Genomic DNA, 13,919 nt, shown 5'->3' with positions numbered 1-13,919 from the left:
CGAGTCGAAGCTCTACCCGTGATTTGAGTCCAAACAGCAACCACCACCCGGCAAGCAATAGATGTCCCTACATAGTCAGGCTAGATAAGCAGATCTACACCATTTTAAGAAGTAATTCGAATTCAATTCGTAATATTTCAATTGTAATACGAGAATTCCATTTTTAATTCAAATGTAATTCCGCCAAGAAAGAATAAGCCGAAAAGTGATCAACAAATTGGGGAACAGTTTTTTTGAAAATATTACAATCTTAAATTTATTCACAATTTAAAATTATTTAACACTAAACAATAAATACAGATTAGAACTAGAAAACATAAATTTGGTTTGGAGGACAAATTATGGCCGGATATGTATTCTGAAATCCAAAAGAATTCCAAATATATTAATCAATTCCGATTAAAAATGAAACGACCTACCTTCTATAATTATATATTGATTGTCCTTGCTGTTTGTTTGGAATGCATGTTGGAGGTTCTTTTTGGCTTTATCTGAAATCAAAAAAAAAAAAAAAATAATAATAATAATAATAATAATTTCTTCAAGCAACCTCAATCAACCAAGAACTTACGGTGTAGGGTTATGATTTGTTCCATTTCACCCAACATATTTTTGGCAACGCAGCGATATTCTCCAAAATCTTTGGCCTTGAGGGGGCGTACAACCAAACGCATTACCATCTTATAGATACCGTTTACAGAGATTGTTTCATACGAACCACCCTGTATAAATTCTTTGTCCTTAAGCCAATAATTTACCGAGGCAGGATGGGATTCTGATACACATTCCAGTGTTACCTTTTGTCCAAAACCAACATAAATGGTGTCGTAACGGGTGTAGATTTTGGGAAGGACTAAAACAAAGAAAACAAAATTTAGAAAAATCGAATGTATTTAGAAGTTCCTGACTTACAATTAACTATCACCGATATCCTTTTGCTCACGGTGGGCGGTACCCCATTCGAGGCTATACACAAATAGGCCCCCATTGTATCTCTCGTTACATGAGGCAGTGTAAGATTTTGTCCTTCCATACTGTAAATGTAACGTCCATTCTCCACAAAGAGCGGCAGATCTTTTTCTCTACGCCATGTTATTGTTGGCATTGGCAGACCCGTCGCCGTACATGTTAGACTTATATTCGTGCCCACTTCTACAACCATATCATTGCTGGTTTGAACATCAATTATATCCGGTGGTACCACCACATCCAAGTAGCCCACCTGACTTTTCATTGGATCCGTATTAATTTGACACATATACCAACCACGATCCGATTCTTGAACATCCCGTATACGCAGCTGCCATATACGATGTTCGGTGTGACTTATACTAATGCGATGATTTTTCGTGATTACATGATTTTGTATGCTGAGGATGGTTTGGGTGTCAACACGCAGCCAGGCCATCTGGAAAGGTAAGGATATGACTGTAAATTCACAGAAGTAATTTTGGAATCTAAATTTTTCACCTTAAAGGATACCAAGTCATGAACTACGCAGGTAAGTATGGCATCTCGACCAACAGGAACTGTTACGTTATTTATGGGACCACTGAACTTAGGATCAGCTGAAAGGAATAACAAATTTCTGTAGGTTAATAAAAGTTTTTTTTTAACAATGAAAAATATTCTAATTATTGAAGACCTGTAGAAGGTCTTCTAAACTATAGAAGACCTCTAAAAGGTCTCATTAACTATAGACAACCTATAAAAAGTCTTCCAACTATAGAAGACCTGGGAGAGGACTTTTAACCCTAAAAGACCAGTGAAAAGTCTTCGACGAAAAAAATCTTAAAACCGCTTGTAGCTCCTTAGGTGGTCTGTGAAACATATTCTTAAAAAAGCCTGTAGCTCCTCAGGAGGTCATTGAAAAAATATTCTTTAAAAAAGCCACGATTGTAGCCCGTCTAGTGGTCTTTGAACAAATATTCTCAAAAAAGCCTGTAGCTCCTCCTGTGGTCAAAATCCACGCCTATAGCAGCTCAGGTGTTGGTTGAAAAAAAGTATTCTTTAAAAAATCCACGCCTATAGCAGCTCAGGTGTTGGTTGAAAAAAATATTTTTTATAAAATCCACGCCTGTAGCAGCTCAGGTGTTGGTTGAAAAAAATATTCTTTAAAAAATCTACGCCTGTAGCAGCTCAGGTGTTGGTTGAAAAAAATATTCTTTAAAAAATCTACGCCTGTAGCAGCTCAGGTGTTAGTTGAAAAAAATATTCTTTAAAAAATCCACGCCTGTAACAGCTCAGGTGTTGGTTGAAAAAAATATTCTTTAAAAAATCCACGCCTGTAACAGCTCAGGTGTTGGTTGAAAAAAATATTCTTTAAAAAATCCACGCTGTAGCAGCTCAGGTGTTGGTTGAAAAAAATATTCTTTAAAAAATCCACGCCTGTAGCAGCTCAGGTGTTGGTTGAAAAAAATATTCTTTAAAAAATCCACGCCTGTAACAGCTCAGGTGTTGGTTGAAAAAAATATTCTTAAAAAAATCCACGCCTGTAACAGCTCAGGTGTGGGTTGAAAAAAATATTCTTTAAAAAATCCACGCTGTAGCAGCTCAGGTGTTGGTTGAAAAAAATATTCTTTAAAAAATCCACGCCTGTAGGAGCTCAGGTGTTGGTTGAAGAAAATATTCTTTAAAAAATCCACGCCTGTAGCAGCTCAGGTGTTGGTTGAAAAAAATATTCTTTAAAAAATCCACGCCTGTAGCAGCTCAGGTGTTGGTTGAAAAAAATATTCTTTAAAAAATCCACGCCTGTAGCAGCTCAGGTGTTGGTTGAAAAAAATATTCTTTAAAAAATCCACGCCTGTAGCAGCTCAGGTGTTGGTTGAAAAAAATATTCTTTAAAAAATCCACGCCTGTAACAGCTCAGGTGTTGGTTGAAAAAAATATTCTTTAAAAAATCCACGCCTGTAACAGCTCAGGTGTTGGTTGAAAAAAATATTCTTTAAAAAATCCACGCTGTAGCAGCTCAGGTGTTGGTTGAAAAAAATATTCTTTAAAAAATCCACGCCTGTAGGAGCTCAGGTGTTGGTTGAAGAAAATATTCTTTAAAAAATCCACGCCTGTAGCAGCTCAGGTGTTGGTTGAAAAAAATATTCTTTAAAAAATCCACGCCTGTAGCAGCTCAGGTGTTGGTTGAAAAAAATATTCTTTAAAAAATCCACGCCTGTAGCAGCTCAGGTGTTGGTTGAAAAAAATATTCTTTAAAAAATCCACGCCTGTAGCAGCTCAGGTGTTGGTTGAAAAAAATATTCTTTGAAAAATTCACGCCTGTAGCAGCTCAGGTGTTGGTTGAAAAAAATATTCTTTAAAGAATCCACGCCTGTAGCACCTGAGGTGTTGGTTGAAAAAAATATTCTTTAAAAAATCCACGCCTGTAGCAACTGAGGTGTTGGTTGAAAAAAATATTCTTTAAAAAATCCACGCTTGTAGCACCTGAGGTGTTGGTTGAAAAAAATATTCTTTAAAAAATCCACGCCTGTAGCAACTGAGGTGTTGGTTGAAAAAAATATTCTTTAAAAAATCCACGCCTGTAGCACCTGAGGTGTTGGTTGAAAAAAATATTCTTTAAAAAATCCACGCCTGTAGCACCTGAGGTGTTGGTTGAAAAAAATATTCTTTAAAAAATCCACGCCTGTAGCAGCTCAGGTGTTGGTTGAAAAAAATATTCTTTAAAAAATCCACGCCTGTAGCAGCTCAGGTGTTGGTTGAAAAAAATATTCTTTAAAAAATCCACGCCTGTAGCAGCTCAGGTGTTGGTTGAAAAAAATATTCTTTAAAAAATCCACGCCTGTAGCAGCTCAGGTGTTGGTTGAAAAAAAATATTTTTTAAAAAAATCCACGCATGTAGCAGCTCAGGTGTTGGTTGAAAAAAATATTCTTTAAAAAATCCACGCCTGTAGCAGCTCAGGTGTTGGTTGAAAAAAATATTCTTTAAAAAATCCACGCCTGTAGCAGCTCAGGTGTTGGTTGAAAAAAATATTCTTTAAAAAATCCACGCCTGTAGCAGCTCAGGTGTTGGTTGGATTTTTTAAAGAATATTTTTTTCAACCAACACCTGAGCTGCTACAGGCGTGGATTTTTTAAAGAATATTTTTTTCAACCAACACCTGAGCTGCTACAGGCGTGGATTTTTTAAAGAATATTTTTTTCAACCAACACCTGAGCTGCTACAGGCGTGGATTTTTTAAAGAATATTTTTTTCAACCAACACCTGAGCTGCTACAGGCGTGGATTTTTTAAAGAATATTTTTTTCAACCAACACCTGAGCTGCTACAGGCGTGGATTTTTTAAAGAATATTTTTTTCAACCAACACCTGAGCTGCTACAGGCGTGGATTTTTTAAAGAATATTTTTTTCAACCAACACCTGAGCTGCTACAGGCGTGGATTTTTTAAAGAATATTTTTTTCAACCAACACCTGAGCTGCTACAGGCGTGGATTTTTTAAAGAATATTTTTTTCAACCAACACCTGAGCTGCTACAGGCGTGGATTTTTTAAAGAATATTTTTTTCAACCAACACCTGAGCTGCTACAGGCGTGGATTTTTTAAAGAATATTTTTTTCAACCAACACCTGAGCTGCTACAGGCGTGGATTTTTTAAAGAATATTTTTTTCAACCAACACCTGAGCTGCTACAGGCGTGGATTTTTTAAAGAATATTTTTTTCAACCAACACCTGAGCTGCTACAGGCGTGGATTTTTTAAAGAATATTTTTTTCAACCAACACCTGAGCTGCTACAGGCGTGGATTTTTTAAAGAATATTTTTTTCAACCAACACCTGAGCTGCTACAGGCGTGGATTTTTTAAAGAATATTTTTTTCAACCAACACCTGAGCTGCTACAGGCGTGGATTTTTTAAAGAATATTTTTTTCAACCAACACCTGAGCTGCTACAGGCGTGGATTTTTTAAAGAATATTTTTTTCAACCAACACCTGAGCTGCTACAGGCGTGGATTTTTTAAAGAATATTTTTTTCAACCAACACCTGAGCTGCTACAGGCGTGGATTTTTTAAAGAATATTTTTTTCAACCAACACCTGAGCTGCTACAGGCGTGGATTTTTTAAAGAATATTTTTTTCAACCAACACCTGAGCTGCTACAGGCGTGGATTTTTTAAAGAATATTTTTTTCAACCAACACCTGAGCTGCTACAGGCGTGGATTTTTTAAAGAATATTTTTTTCAACCAACACCTGAGCTGCTACAGGCGTGGATTTTTTAAAGAATATTTTTTTCAACCAACACCTGAGCTGCTACAGGCGTGGATTTTTTAAAGAATATTTTTTTCAACCAACACCTGAGCTGCTACAGGCGTGGATTTTTTAAAGAATATTTTTTTCAACCAACACCTGAGCTGCTACAGGCGTGGATTTTTTAAAGAATATTTTTTTCAACCAACACCTGCGCTGCTACAGGCGTGGATTTTTTAAAGAATATTTTTTTCAACCAACACCTGAGCTGCTACAGGCGTGGATTTTTTAAAGAATATTTTTTTCAACCAACACCTGAGCTGCTACAGGCGTGGATTTTTTAAAGAATATTTTTTTCAACCAACACCTGAGCTGCTACAGGCGTGGATTTTTTAAAGAATATTTTTTTCAACCAACACCTGAGCTGCTACAGGCGTGGATTTTTTAAAGAATATTTTTTTCAACCAACACCTGAGCTGCTACAGGCGTGGATTTTTTAAAGAATATTTTTTTCAACCAACACCTGAGCTGCTACAGCGTGGATTTTTTAAAGAATATTTTTTTCAACCAACACCTGAGCTGCTACAGGCGTGGATTTTTTAAAGAATATTTTTTTCAACCAACACCTGAGCTGCTACAGGCGTGGATTTTTTAAAGAATATTTTTTTCAACCAACACCTGAGCTGCTACAGGCGTGGATTTTTTAAAGAATATTTTTTTCAACCAACACCTGAGCTGCTACAGGCGTGGATTTTTTAAAGAATATTTTCTTCAACCAACACCTGAGCTCCTACAGGCGTGGATTTTTTAAAGAATATTTTTTTCAACCAACACCTGAGCTGCTACAGCGTGGATTTTTTAAAGAATATTTTTTTCAACCAACACCTGAGCTGCTACAGGCGTGGATTTTTTAAAGAATATTTTTTTCAACCAACACCTGAGCTGCTACAGGCGTGGATTTTTTAAAGAATATTTTTTTCAACCAATACCTGAGCTGCTATAGGCGTGGATTTTTTAAAGAATATTTTTTCAACCAATACCTGAGCTGCTATAGGCGTGGATTTTTTAAAGAATATTTTTTCAACCAATACCTGAGCTGCTATAGGCGTGGATTTTTTAAAGAATATTTTTTCAACCAATACCTGAGCTGCTATAGGCGTGGATTTTTTAAAGAATATTTTTTCAACCAATACCTGAGCTGCTACAGGCGTGGATTTTTTAAAGAATATTTTTTTCAACCAACACCTGAGCTGCTACAGGCGTGGATTTTTTAAAGAATATTTTTTTCAACCAACACCTGAGCTGCTACAGGCGTGGATTTTTTAAAGAATATTTTCTTCAACCAACACCTGAGCTCCTACAGGCGTGGATTTTTTAAAGAATATTTTTTTCAACCAACACCTGAGCTGCTACAGCGTGGATTTTTTAAAGAATATTTTTTTCAACCAACACCTGAGCTGCTACAGGCGTGGATTTTTTAAAGAATATTTTTTTCAACCAACACCTGAGCTGCTACAGGCGTGGATTTTTTAAAGAATATTTTTTTCAACCAATACCTGAGCTGCTATAGGCGTGGATTATTTAAAGAATATTTTTTCAACCAATACCTGAGCTGCTATAGGCGTGGATTTTTTAAAGAATATTTTTTCAACCAATACCTGAGCTGCTATAGGCGTGGATTTTTTAAAGAATATTTTTTCAACCAATACCTGAGCTGCTATAGGCGTGGATTTTTTAAAGAATATTTTTTCAACCAATACCTGAGCTGCTACAGGCGTGGATTTTTTAAAGAATATTCTTTAAAAAATCCACGCCTGTAGCAGCTCAGGTATTGGTTGAAAAAATATTCTTTAAAAAATCCACGCCTATAGCAGCTCAGGTATTGGTTGAAAAAATATTCTTTAAAAAATCCACGCCTATAGCAGCTCAGGTATTGGTTGAAAAAATATTCTTTAAAAAATCCACGCCTATAGCAGCTCAGGTATTGGTTGAAAAAATATTCTTTAAAAAATCCACGCCTATAGCAGCTCAGGTATTGGTTGAAAAAAATATTCTTTAAAAAATCCACGCCTGTAGCAGCTCAGGTGTTGGTTGAAAAAAATATTCTTTAAAAAATCCACGCCTGTAGCAGCTCAGGTGTTGGTTGAAAAAAATATTCTTTAAAAAATCCACGCTGTAGCAGCTCAGGTGTTGGTTGAAAAAAATATTCTTTAAAAAATCCACGCCTGTAGGAGCTCAGGTGTTGGTTGAAGAAAATAATCTTTAAAAAATCCACGCCTGTAGCAGCTCAGGTGTTGGTTGAAAAAAATATTCTTTAAAAAATCCACGCCTGTAGGAGCTCAGGTGTTGGTTGAAGAAAATAATCTTTAAAAAATCCACGCCTGTAGCAGCTCAGGTGTTGGTTGAAAAAAATATTCTTTAAAAAATCCACGCCTGTAGCAGCTCAGGTGTTGGTTGAAAAAAATATTCTTTAAAAAATCCACGCCTGTAGCAACTGAGGTGTTGGTTGAAAAAAATATTCTTTAAAAAATCCACGCCTGTAGCACCTGAGGTGTTGGTTGAAAAAAATATTCTTTAAAAAATCCACGCCTGTAGCACCTGAGGTGTTGGTTGAAAAAAATATTCTTTAAAAAATCCACGCCTGTAGCAGCTCAGGTGTTGGTTGAAAAAAATATTCTTTAAAAAATCCACGCCTGTAACAGCTCAGGTGTTGGTTGAAAAAAATATTCTTAAAAAAATCCACGCCTGTAACAGCTCAGGTGTTGGTTGAAAAAAATATTCTTTAAAAAATCCACGCTGTAGCAGCTCAGGTGTTGGTTGAAAAAAATATTCTTTAAAAAATCCACGCCTGTAGGAGCTCAGGTGTTGGTTGAAGAAAATATTCTTTAAAAAATCCACGCCTGTAGCAGCTCAGGTGTTGGTTGAAAAAAATATTCTTTAAAAAATCCACGCCTGTAGCAGCTCAGGTGTTGGTTGAAAAAAATATTCTTTAAAAAATCCACGCCTGTAGCAGCTCAGGTGTTGGTTGAAAAAAATATTCTTTAAAAAATCCACGCCTGTAGCAGCTCAGGTGTTGGTTGAAAAAAATATTCTTTAAAAAATCCACGCCTGTAGCAGCTCAGGTGTTGGTTGAAAAAAATATTCTTTAAAAAATCCACGCCTGTAGCAGCTCAGGTGTTGGTTGAAAAAAATATTCTTTAAAAAATCCACGCCTGTAGCAGCTCAGGTGTTGGTTGAAAAAAATATTCTTTAAAAAATCCACGCCTGTAGCAGCTCAGGTGTTGGTTGAAAAAAATATTCTTTAAAAAATCCACGCCTGTAGCAGCTCAGGTGTTGGTTGAAAAAAATATTCTTTAAAAAATCCACGCCTGTAGCAGCTCAGGTGTTGGTTGAAAAAAATATTCTTTAAAAAATCCACGCCTGTAGCAGCTCAGGTGTTGGTTGAAAAAAATATTCTTTAAAAAATCCACGCCTGTAGCAGCTCAGGTGTTGGTTGAAAAAAATATTCTTTAAAAAATCCACGCCTGTAGCAGCTCAGGTGTTGGTTGAAAAAAATATTCTTTAAAAATCCACGCCTGTAGCAGCTCAGGTGTTGGTTGAAAAAAATATTCTTTAAAAAATCCACGCCTGCAGTACCTCAAGTGGTCTTTGAAAAAATATTCTTTAAAAAATCCACGCCTGAAGTACCTCAGGTGGTCTTTGCAAAAATATTCTTTAAAAAATCCACACCTGTAGTACCTCAGGTGGTCTTTGCAAAAATATTCTTTAAAAAATCGACGCCAGCAGTACCTCAGGTGGTGGTTGAAAAAAATATTCTTTAAAAAATCCACGCCTGTAGCAGCTCAGGTGGTGGTTGAAAAAAATATTCTTTAAAAAATCCAGCATGTAGCAGCTCAGGTGTTGGTTGAAAAAAATATTCTTTAAAAATCCACGCCTGTAGCAGCTCAGGTGTTGGTTGAAAAAAATATTCTTTAAAAAATCCAAGCCTGTAGCAGCTCAGGTGTTGGTTGAAAAAAATATTCTTTAAAAAATCCACGCCTGTAATACCTCAGGTGGTCTTTGAAATAATATTCATTCAAAAATCCACGCCGGTAATACCTCAGGCGGTCTTTGAAATAATATTCTTTCAAAAATCTACGCCTGTAGTACCTCAGGTGGTCTTTGCAAAAATATTCTTTAAAAAATCTACGCCTGTAGTACCTCAGGTGGTCTTTGCAAAAATATTCTTTAAAAAATCCACGCCTGCAGTACCTCAAGTGGTCTTTGAAAAAATATTCTTTAAAAAATCCACGCCTGAAGTACCTCAGGTGGTCTTTGCAAAAATATTCTTTAAAAAATCCACGCCTGTAGTACCTCAGGTGGTCTTTGCAAAAATATTCTTTAAAAAATCGACGCCAGCAGTACCTCAGGTGGTCTTTGAAAAAAATATTCTTTAAAAAAATATTTCTTTGAAAAAGTTTTCTTTAAAAGATCCACGCCTTTAGCTCCTCAGGTGGCCGCCGAGAAAATATTCTATAAAAAATCCACGCATGTCCCTCCTCAGATGGTCGTGTCTATGTTGAGATAATTGATGTTTTGGCGCCATAAAACAACAACTTCCTTACTTCCCCATAGCAACAAACCCAACTAATTCCCAAGTGTCTAGACCGTAATCGACTCCCCTGTATACCACGGATATACACAAAAATATGGAAAAAGAATTTGTTGCAAAATAATTCATGGCATATTTGTTGGCCAAGGCATTTTGGGAAACAAAAGCATTTTTCCCGTTTAAGGAATTGCACACAGGAACATAATGTCCCACCTACCACTGCATAATTCTACACATATTAAGGAATAATATAAACAAAACGAAACTGCATCAAAATATATGGCATAACCTAAATGCCACCACATTCGATGTTTGTTTCCTGCCTATGAGAAGGGAGTCCTTAGAATTTCAAACAATGAATAGTTAGGAGGTAATTTGCTGGAACATGTTGCTCTTTTACGGTGTATTAGCAACAAAATATTTTATAATTTGTTTATTGCATGATATATGGACTCTGAGACCATATATGGAATGGGGCGAAGACACGTTTGTGGAGTTTACTTTTTGTTGAGTGTCTGGAGTTTTTGGAATTTCTGTAAAAAATTTTCTATAGAATGTCATGTTAGAGATTGACTAACAATGGTTTTTATTTTATGATTCAACGCTCATCAGTGTTGCCGTCTGTCTGGTCACTGATGTGTTATTACATCAGTGAATATGATAGCTGGATGCAGAATATCAAAGGCTATTTGGCCTGCGATTTCCCTACGTAGAACCAATTCCCTTTCTCGCTCGATATTCTAGAGATGAAAATCACTGTAGGACTCATTACGGGTCATTGCATGGACAGATTTCGAACTTTAATTTGAGGTGCAGAGGTGTCGACTACTGTAGTATATGAGGAGATGCAGAAGATAAATGACAATGACACGAACCAGAGCTCCGACATGGTCGCTCGAATTCGAGGAAAGAGTGAAACTCGCAGTCTTCAGGGCGGCATTCTGGCAAGTTTAGATATTCTTCCACTGCGTATCGCTAACATACCACACTAACGCCGCATAGCTTACCACAGACTGGCCTATTGCTTTATAAGAGGTCAACAAGGTTTCTTTGTCAGCACCCCAAGGCCTGTCGCCCGGCGACTTAAGAACCGTGTTACTACTTTTGATGTTATCGCAAATAGCTGTCGATCGTGGGGCAGTTAGTGGTCGGAATCAGGATATCATCGTCGGAATCAGGATATGTTCAGGGGGAGACACATTTCAGCTGTCCAGCTGGTGAACAGTGTGACAGTGGATTTTGCGAGGGATATTTTCATATTCCTCATATGGAAGATCTGCACTAGGTCAGCTATGTAGACATTTAATCTATCACATATGACATCGATAATAGGACCCGGCGACAAGATAGTACAATCAGCAGATCCGAAGATATAATCCCACCTTGGGAAACTCCCTGTTTTACTTAACGGGTCTTCGACTACTTATTTCTGAATTTCACAAATGATTAGTGTTCGCACATGTGGATGATTTTCCAACGTTTCGAACACGGTTGAATGGAAATCTTTTCTGTGTCCTCGAACACCTTGCCATCGTTGACGGTATTGAAGGCTTTCAATAAGTCAAGAGCCACCATAACTGTTCGGTCGCACGGCCAGTTCTGGTTCAAATCTTGAAGAAAATTCTCTAATCTATCCGAGGATGTGAGGGAGCGAGCAGCTCTCTGAAGCGGTTTTTGGTAAAATCTCTGAATTCTTGCCAATCAGCCTTTCTATGGTTCAGAGGTTATAAAGTCCGTTGGTGTGTTAACGGAGACGACGATGGGAATATATTGTCTGAGCCAAGGGTTGCCAGGATATGCCATTTATAAGACCGGGTTATAATTTTTGGGTCTGATAGTAGAATAGTTAGGCTCACTGTTTATGATACCTACCATAAACGCCTAAAAATACTCTGGAAAAATTCACAACTCATTTCGTTAGCTACAGAAATGTTTTTACTTTTAAAATTTAGGGATCTGTTCATAGCTCAGTTATAGGCTGAGGGTATTAAACCGACTGATTCTTTTTTACTTGTTTTCTGGGATACTTAGTTAACCAAATAAGGGGTTTACCTTTTCGGTAGCCATAACTACTTACAAATCACCGCATCAGAGATCAGCTCAAATCTTCTAAGGTTCGGTTATCAGAAAGAACGTGCCGAAACATCATCACTGTTGTAGTCGCTAGCCATATACCTGCTGAGCATAGTCGTGCCAACCCCAGTGACTCCGGGCCAGGGAGCTGACACTGGAAGTTGACAAGTTTGTCAGTGAGCATAAGCGGAACAAGTGGCTAAAGCTGAAAACACATCCAACGTTTGAGTAAAGTTTTGTGGTGGGTGTTGAGAAAACAACAACAACAACAGGGCGACGCCGACACCAAAGTCCAGCGTTGATATGTTTGCCGGCATATATTTCAAATAAATTTGAATTTTTCGGCATCATCCCGAACAGTGTAAAAACGGCCAAAACGACACAAAACTTCATCCAAACGTTGGATGTGTTTTCAGCTTAAATCATCTGAAGAGTTGCTACATTGAAGCCGAAATAAGTGAATTGTGGGCAACAGTTAAGTCACCTTCACCCTGGCTGACTGATCCGCAGAGCGACGAAAGTTATTTTAATCTACAGTTTGTTGAGCATCCGGGAGTGACAGGGCGAAGAGATGAAGATAAACCAACACAATTTAAAATGGATGATGTTGCAAAGGCCATCAGGAACGCTAAATCACCCAAAGTGTTGGGCTCTGATGGAATCTCCAGCGTAATGCTGAAGCAGCTGGATGAGCCGGGAGTTGAGTATCTCACTAAAGTTCTAACATGTCGCGGTTGTTCCGCTATTAAAGCTAGGCAAGGATGCCAGCGAAGGTGAATCGTATAGACCGAGAGTCAAGAATAGCTATCCAGTAGCTATTCAGCATGGGTTCCGTAAGCAGCACAGCACGAGCGCTTTACGTCATCTCCACACATAACAGTCGAGGACTCAATTATAACTATAGAACAATGATGCTGGTGCTGGACTTATCAAAAGCCGTTGATACTGTCAAGCAATATCCACTGTTTGAGGACGTTGAGCAGACTACCCTCCGGGAAAGTTCGAAACGTTAGATAATCAATTATATGTGTAGACCAAGCCCAGTAGAGTGAAACAGGGAGTTCCTCAATGTGGTGTGATATCTCTGAAACTGTTTAACCTTAACCACTCCTGTACCACCCCCTCCAGACTGCATTGAGATCGTAAAGTATGCAGATGATTGTACGATTTTGGCGTCAGGTCCCTGATGTCAATTGTGAAACGGTGAACTCCTATTTAACTTATCTTTCCACATGAGTAATATAGAAATATCCGCCACTAAATCTACGACCGCTCTATTCACTACATCGACGGCAGAGGTGAGAACAGAGTTGAATGTCATGGTCGATGGTAGCAGAGTTCCGACCACAAACTACCCTAAAATTCTAGGGGTCACATTCGACAGCATGTTCACGTCGTCCGCACATACCACAGCTATCTGCGACAAACTAAGATGTAGAAACCTAGCATGCAGCACTTGGTTAGCGGATAAAGAAACTTTGTTGACCACAAAAAACGCGATAGGTCGGTCTGTGGTGAGCTATGCGTCGCCAGTTTGGTCCGCGAATATAAGTCAAACGCATGAGAAGACAACGATTCTTCCAGTACATCAATAGAATGGCATGCTTTTATTGCAGTACTTGTTCGGGTTTTACCGTGAGAGCCATTCTAATCACCATATGGTGGATAGGACCCCCACACTTAGGCATGCCAGGAGGGATCTTCAGAAAGAGATGTCAAACGCTAGAAGATAAACCCTTGATCAACTAGCCTATCAAGCAGGTTTAAATAGCATTCACATGGATGCATGGATGTTGAATGGATGCGGTCCTCGGAGAACATCCTCCATCTATCGCAGCTGATGAGCGTCAGCTGTCACTACAAAGCAGAGTAGTTTTGGCTCAACTATGTTCGAAATGGTGCAACCGTCTAAATTCCTTTAGGGCAAGGACCGATGACACAGTGCAAAACATAAGTCCAGCATGTGGTACACACCCACACGACACACTTCACCTTCTCAATTGCGCTGCCAAACCTACTCGAAACTGGCATATTCCCAGATCTGGAGGTATGCCGAG

At 38.1% G+C, this 13,919-nt stretch overlaps 1 protein-coding gene across 1 annotated transcript in view; it reads right to left on the bottom strand.

Annotated features, from left to right (window-relative positions):
• Nucleotides 1–228: 228 nt before the first annotated feature.
• Nucleotides 229–13,919, bottom strand: part of DIP-iota (Dpr-interacting protein iota) — a 62,780-nt gene continuing 49,089 nt past the window's right edge. Inside the window, exons 2-6 of the mRNA XM_073965180.1 lie at nt 1,471–1,568; nt 913–1,408; nt 572–853; nt 420–491; nt 229–358 (exon numbers count right to left, since the gene is read on the bottom strand). Coding sequence (XP_073821281.1) covers nt 261–358; nt 420–491; nt 572–853; nt 913–1,408; nt 1,471–1,568 — 1,046 coding nt within the window. The 3' untranslated portion in view covers nt 229–260. The remainder of the gene's footprint in view (nt 359–419; nt 492–571; nt 854–912; nt 1,409–1,470; nt 1,569–13,919) is intronic.

The sequence above is a fragment of the Musca autumnalis genome, unplaced genomic scaffold (assembly GCF_047663935.1).
Source record: "Musca autumnalis isolate F117 unplaced genomic scaffold, ASM4766393v1 scaffold_2, whole genome shotgun sequence".
Classification (NCBI taxonomy): Eukaryota; Metazoa; Arthropoda; class Insecta; order Diptera; family Muscidae; genus Musca; species Musca autumnalis.
The sequence above is the reverse complement of the archived record's forward strand: the minus strand, read 5'-3'. Positions and strand labels throughout refer to the sequence as shown.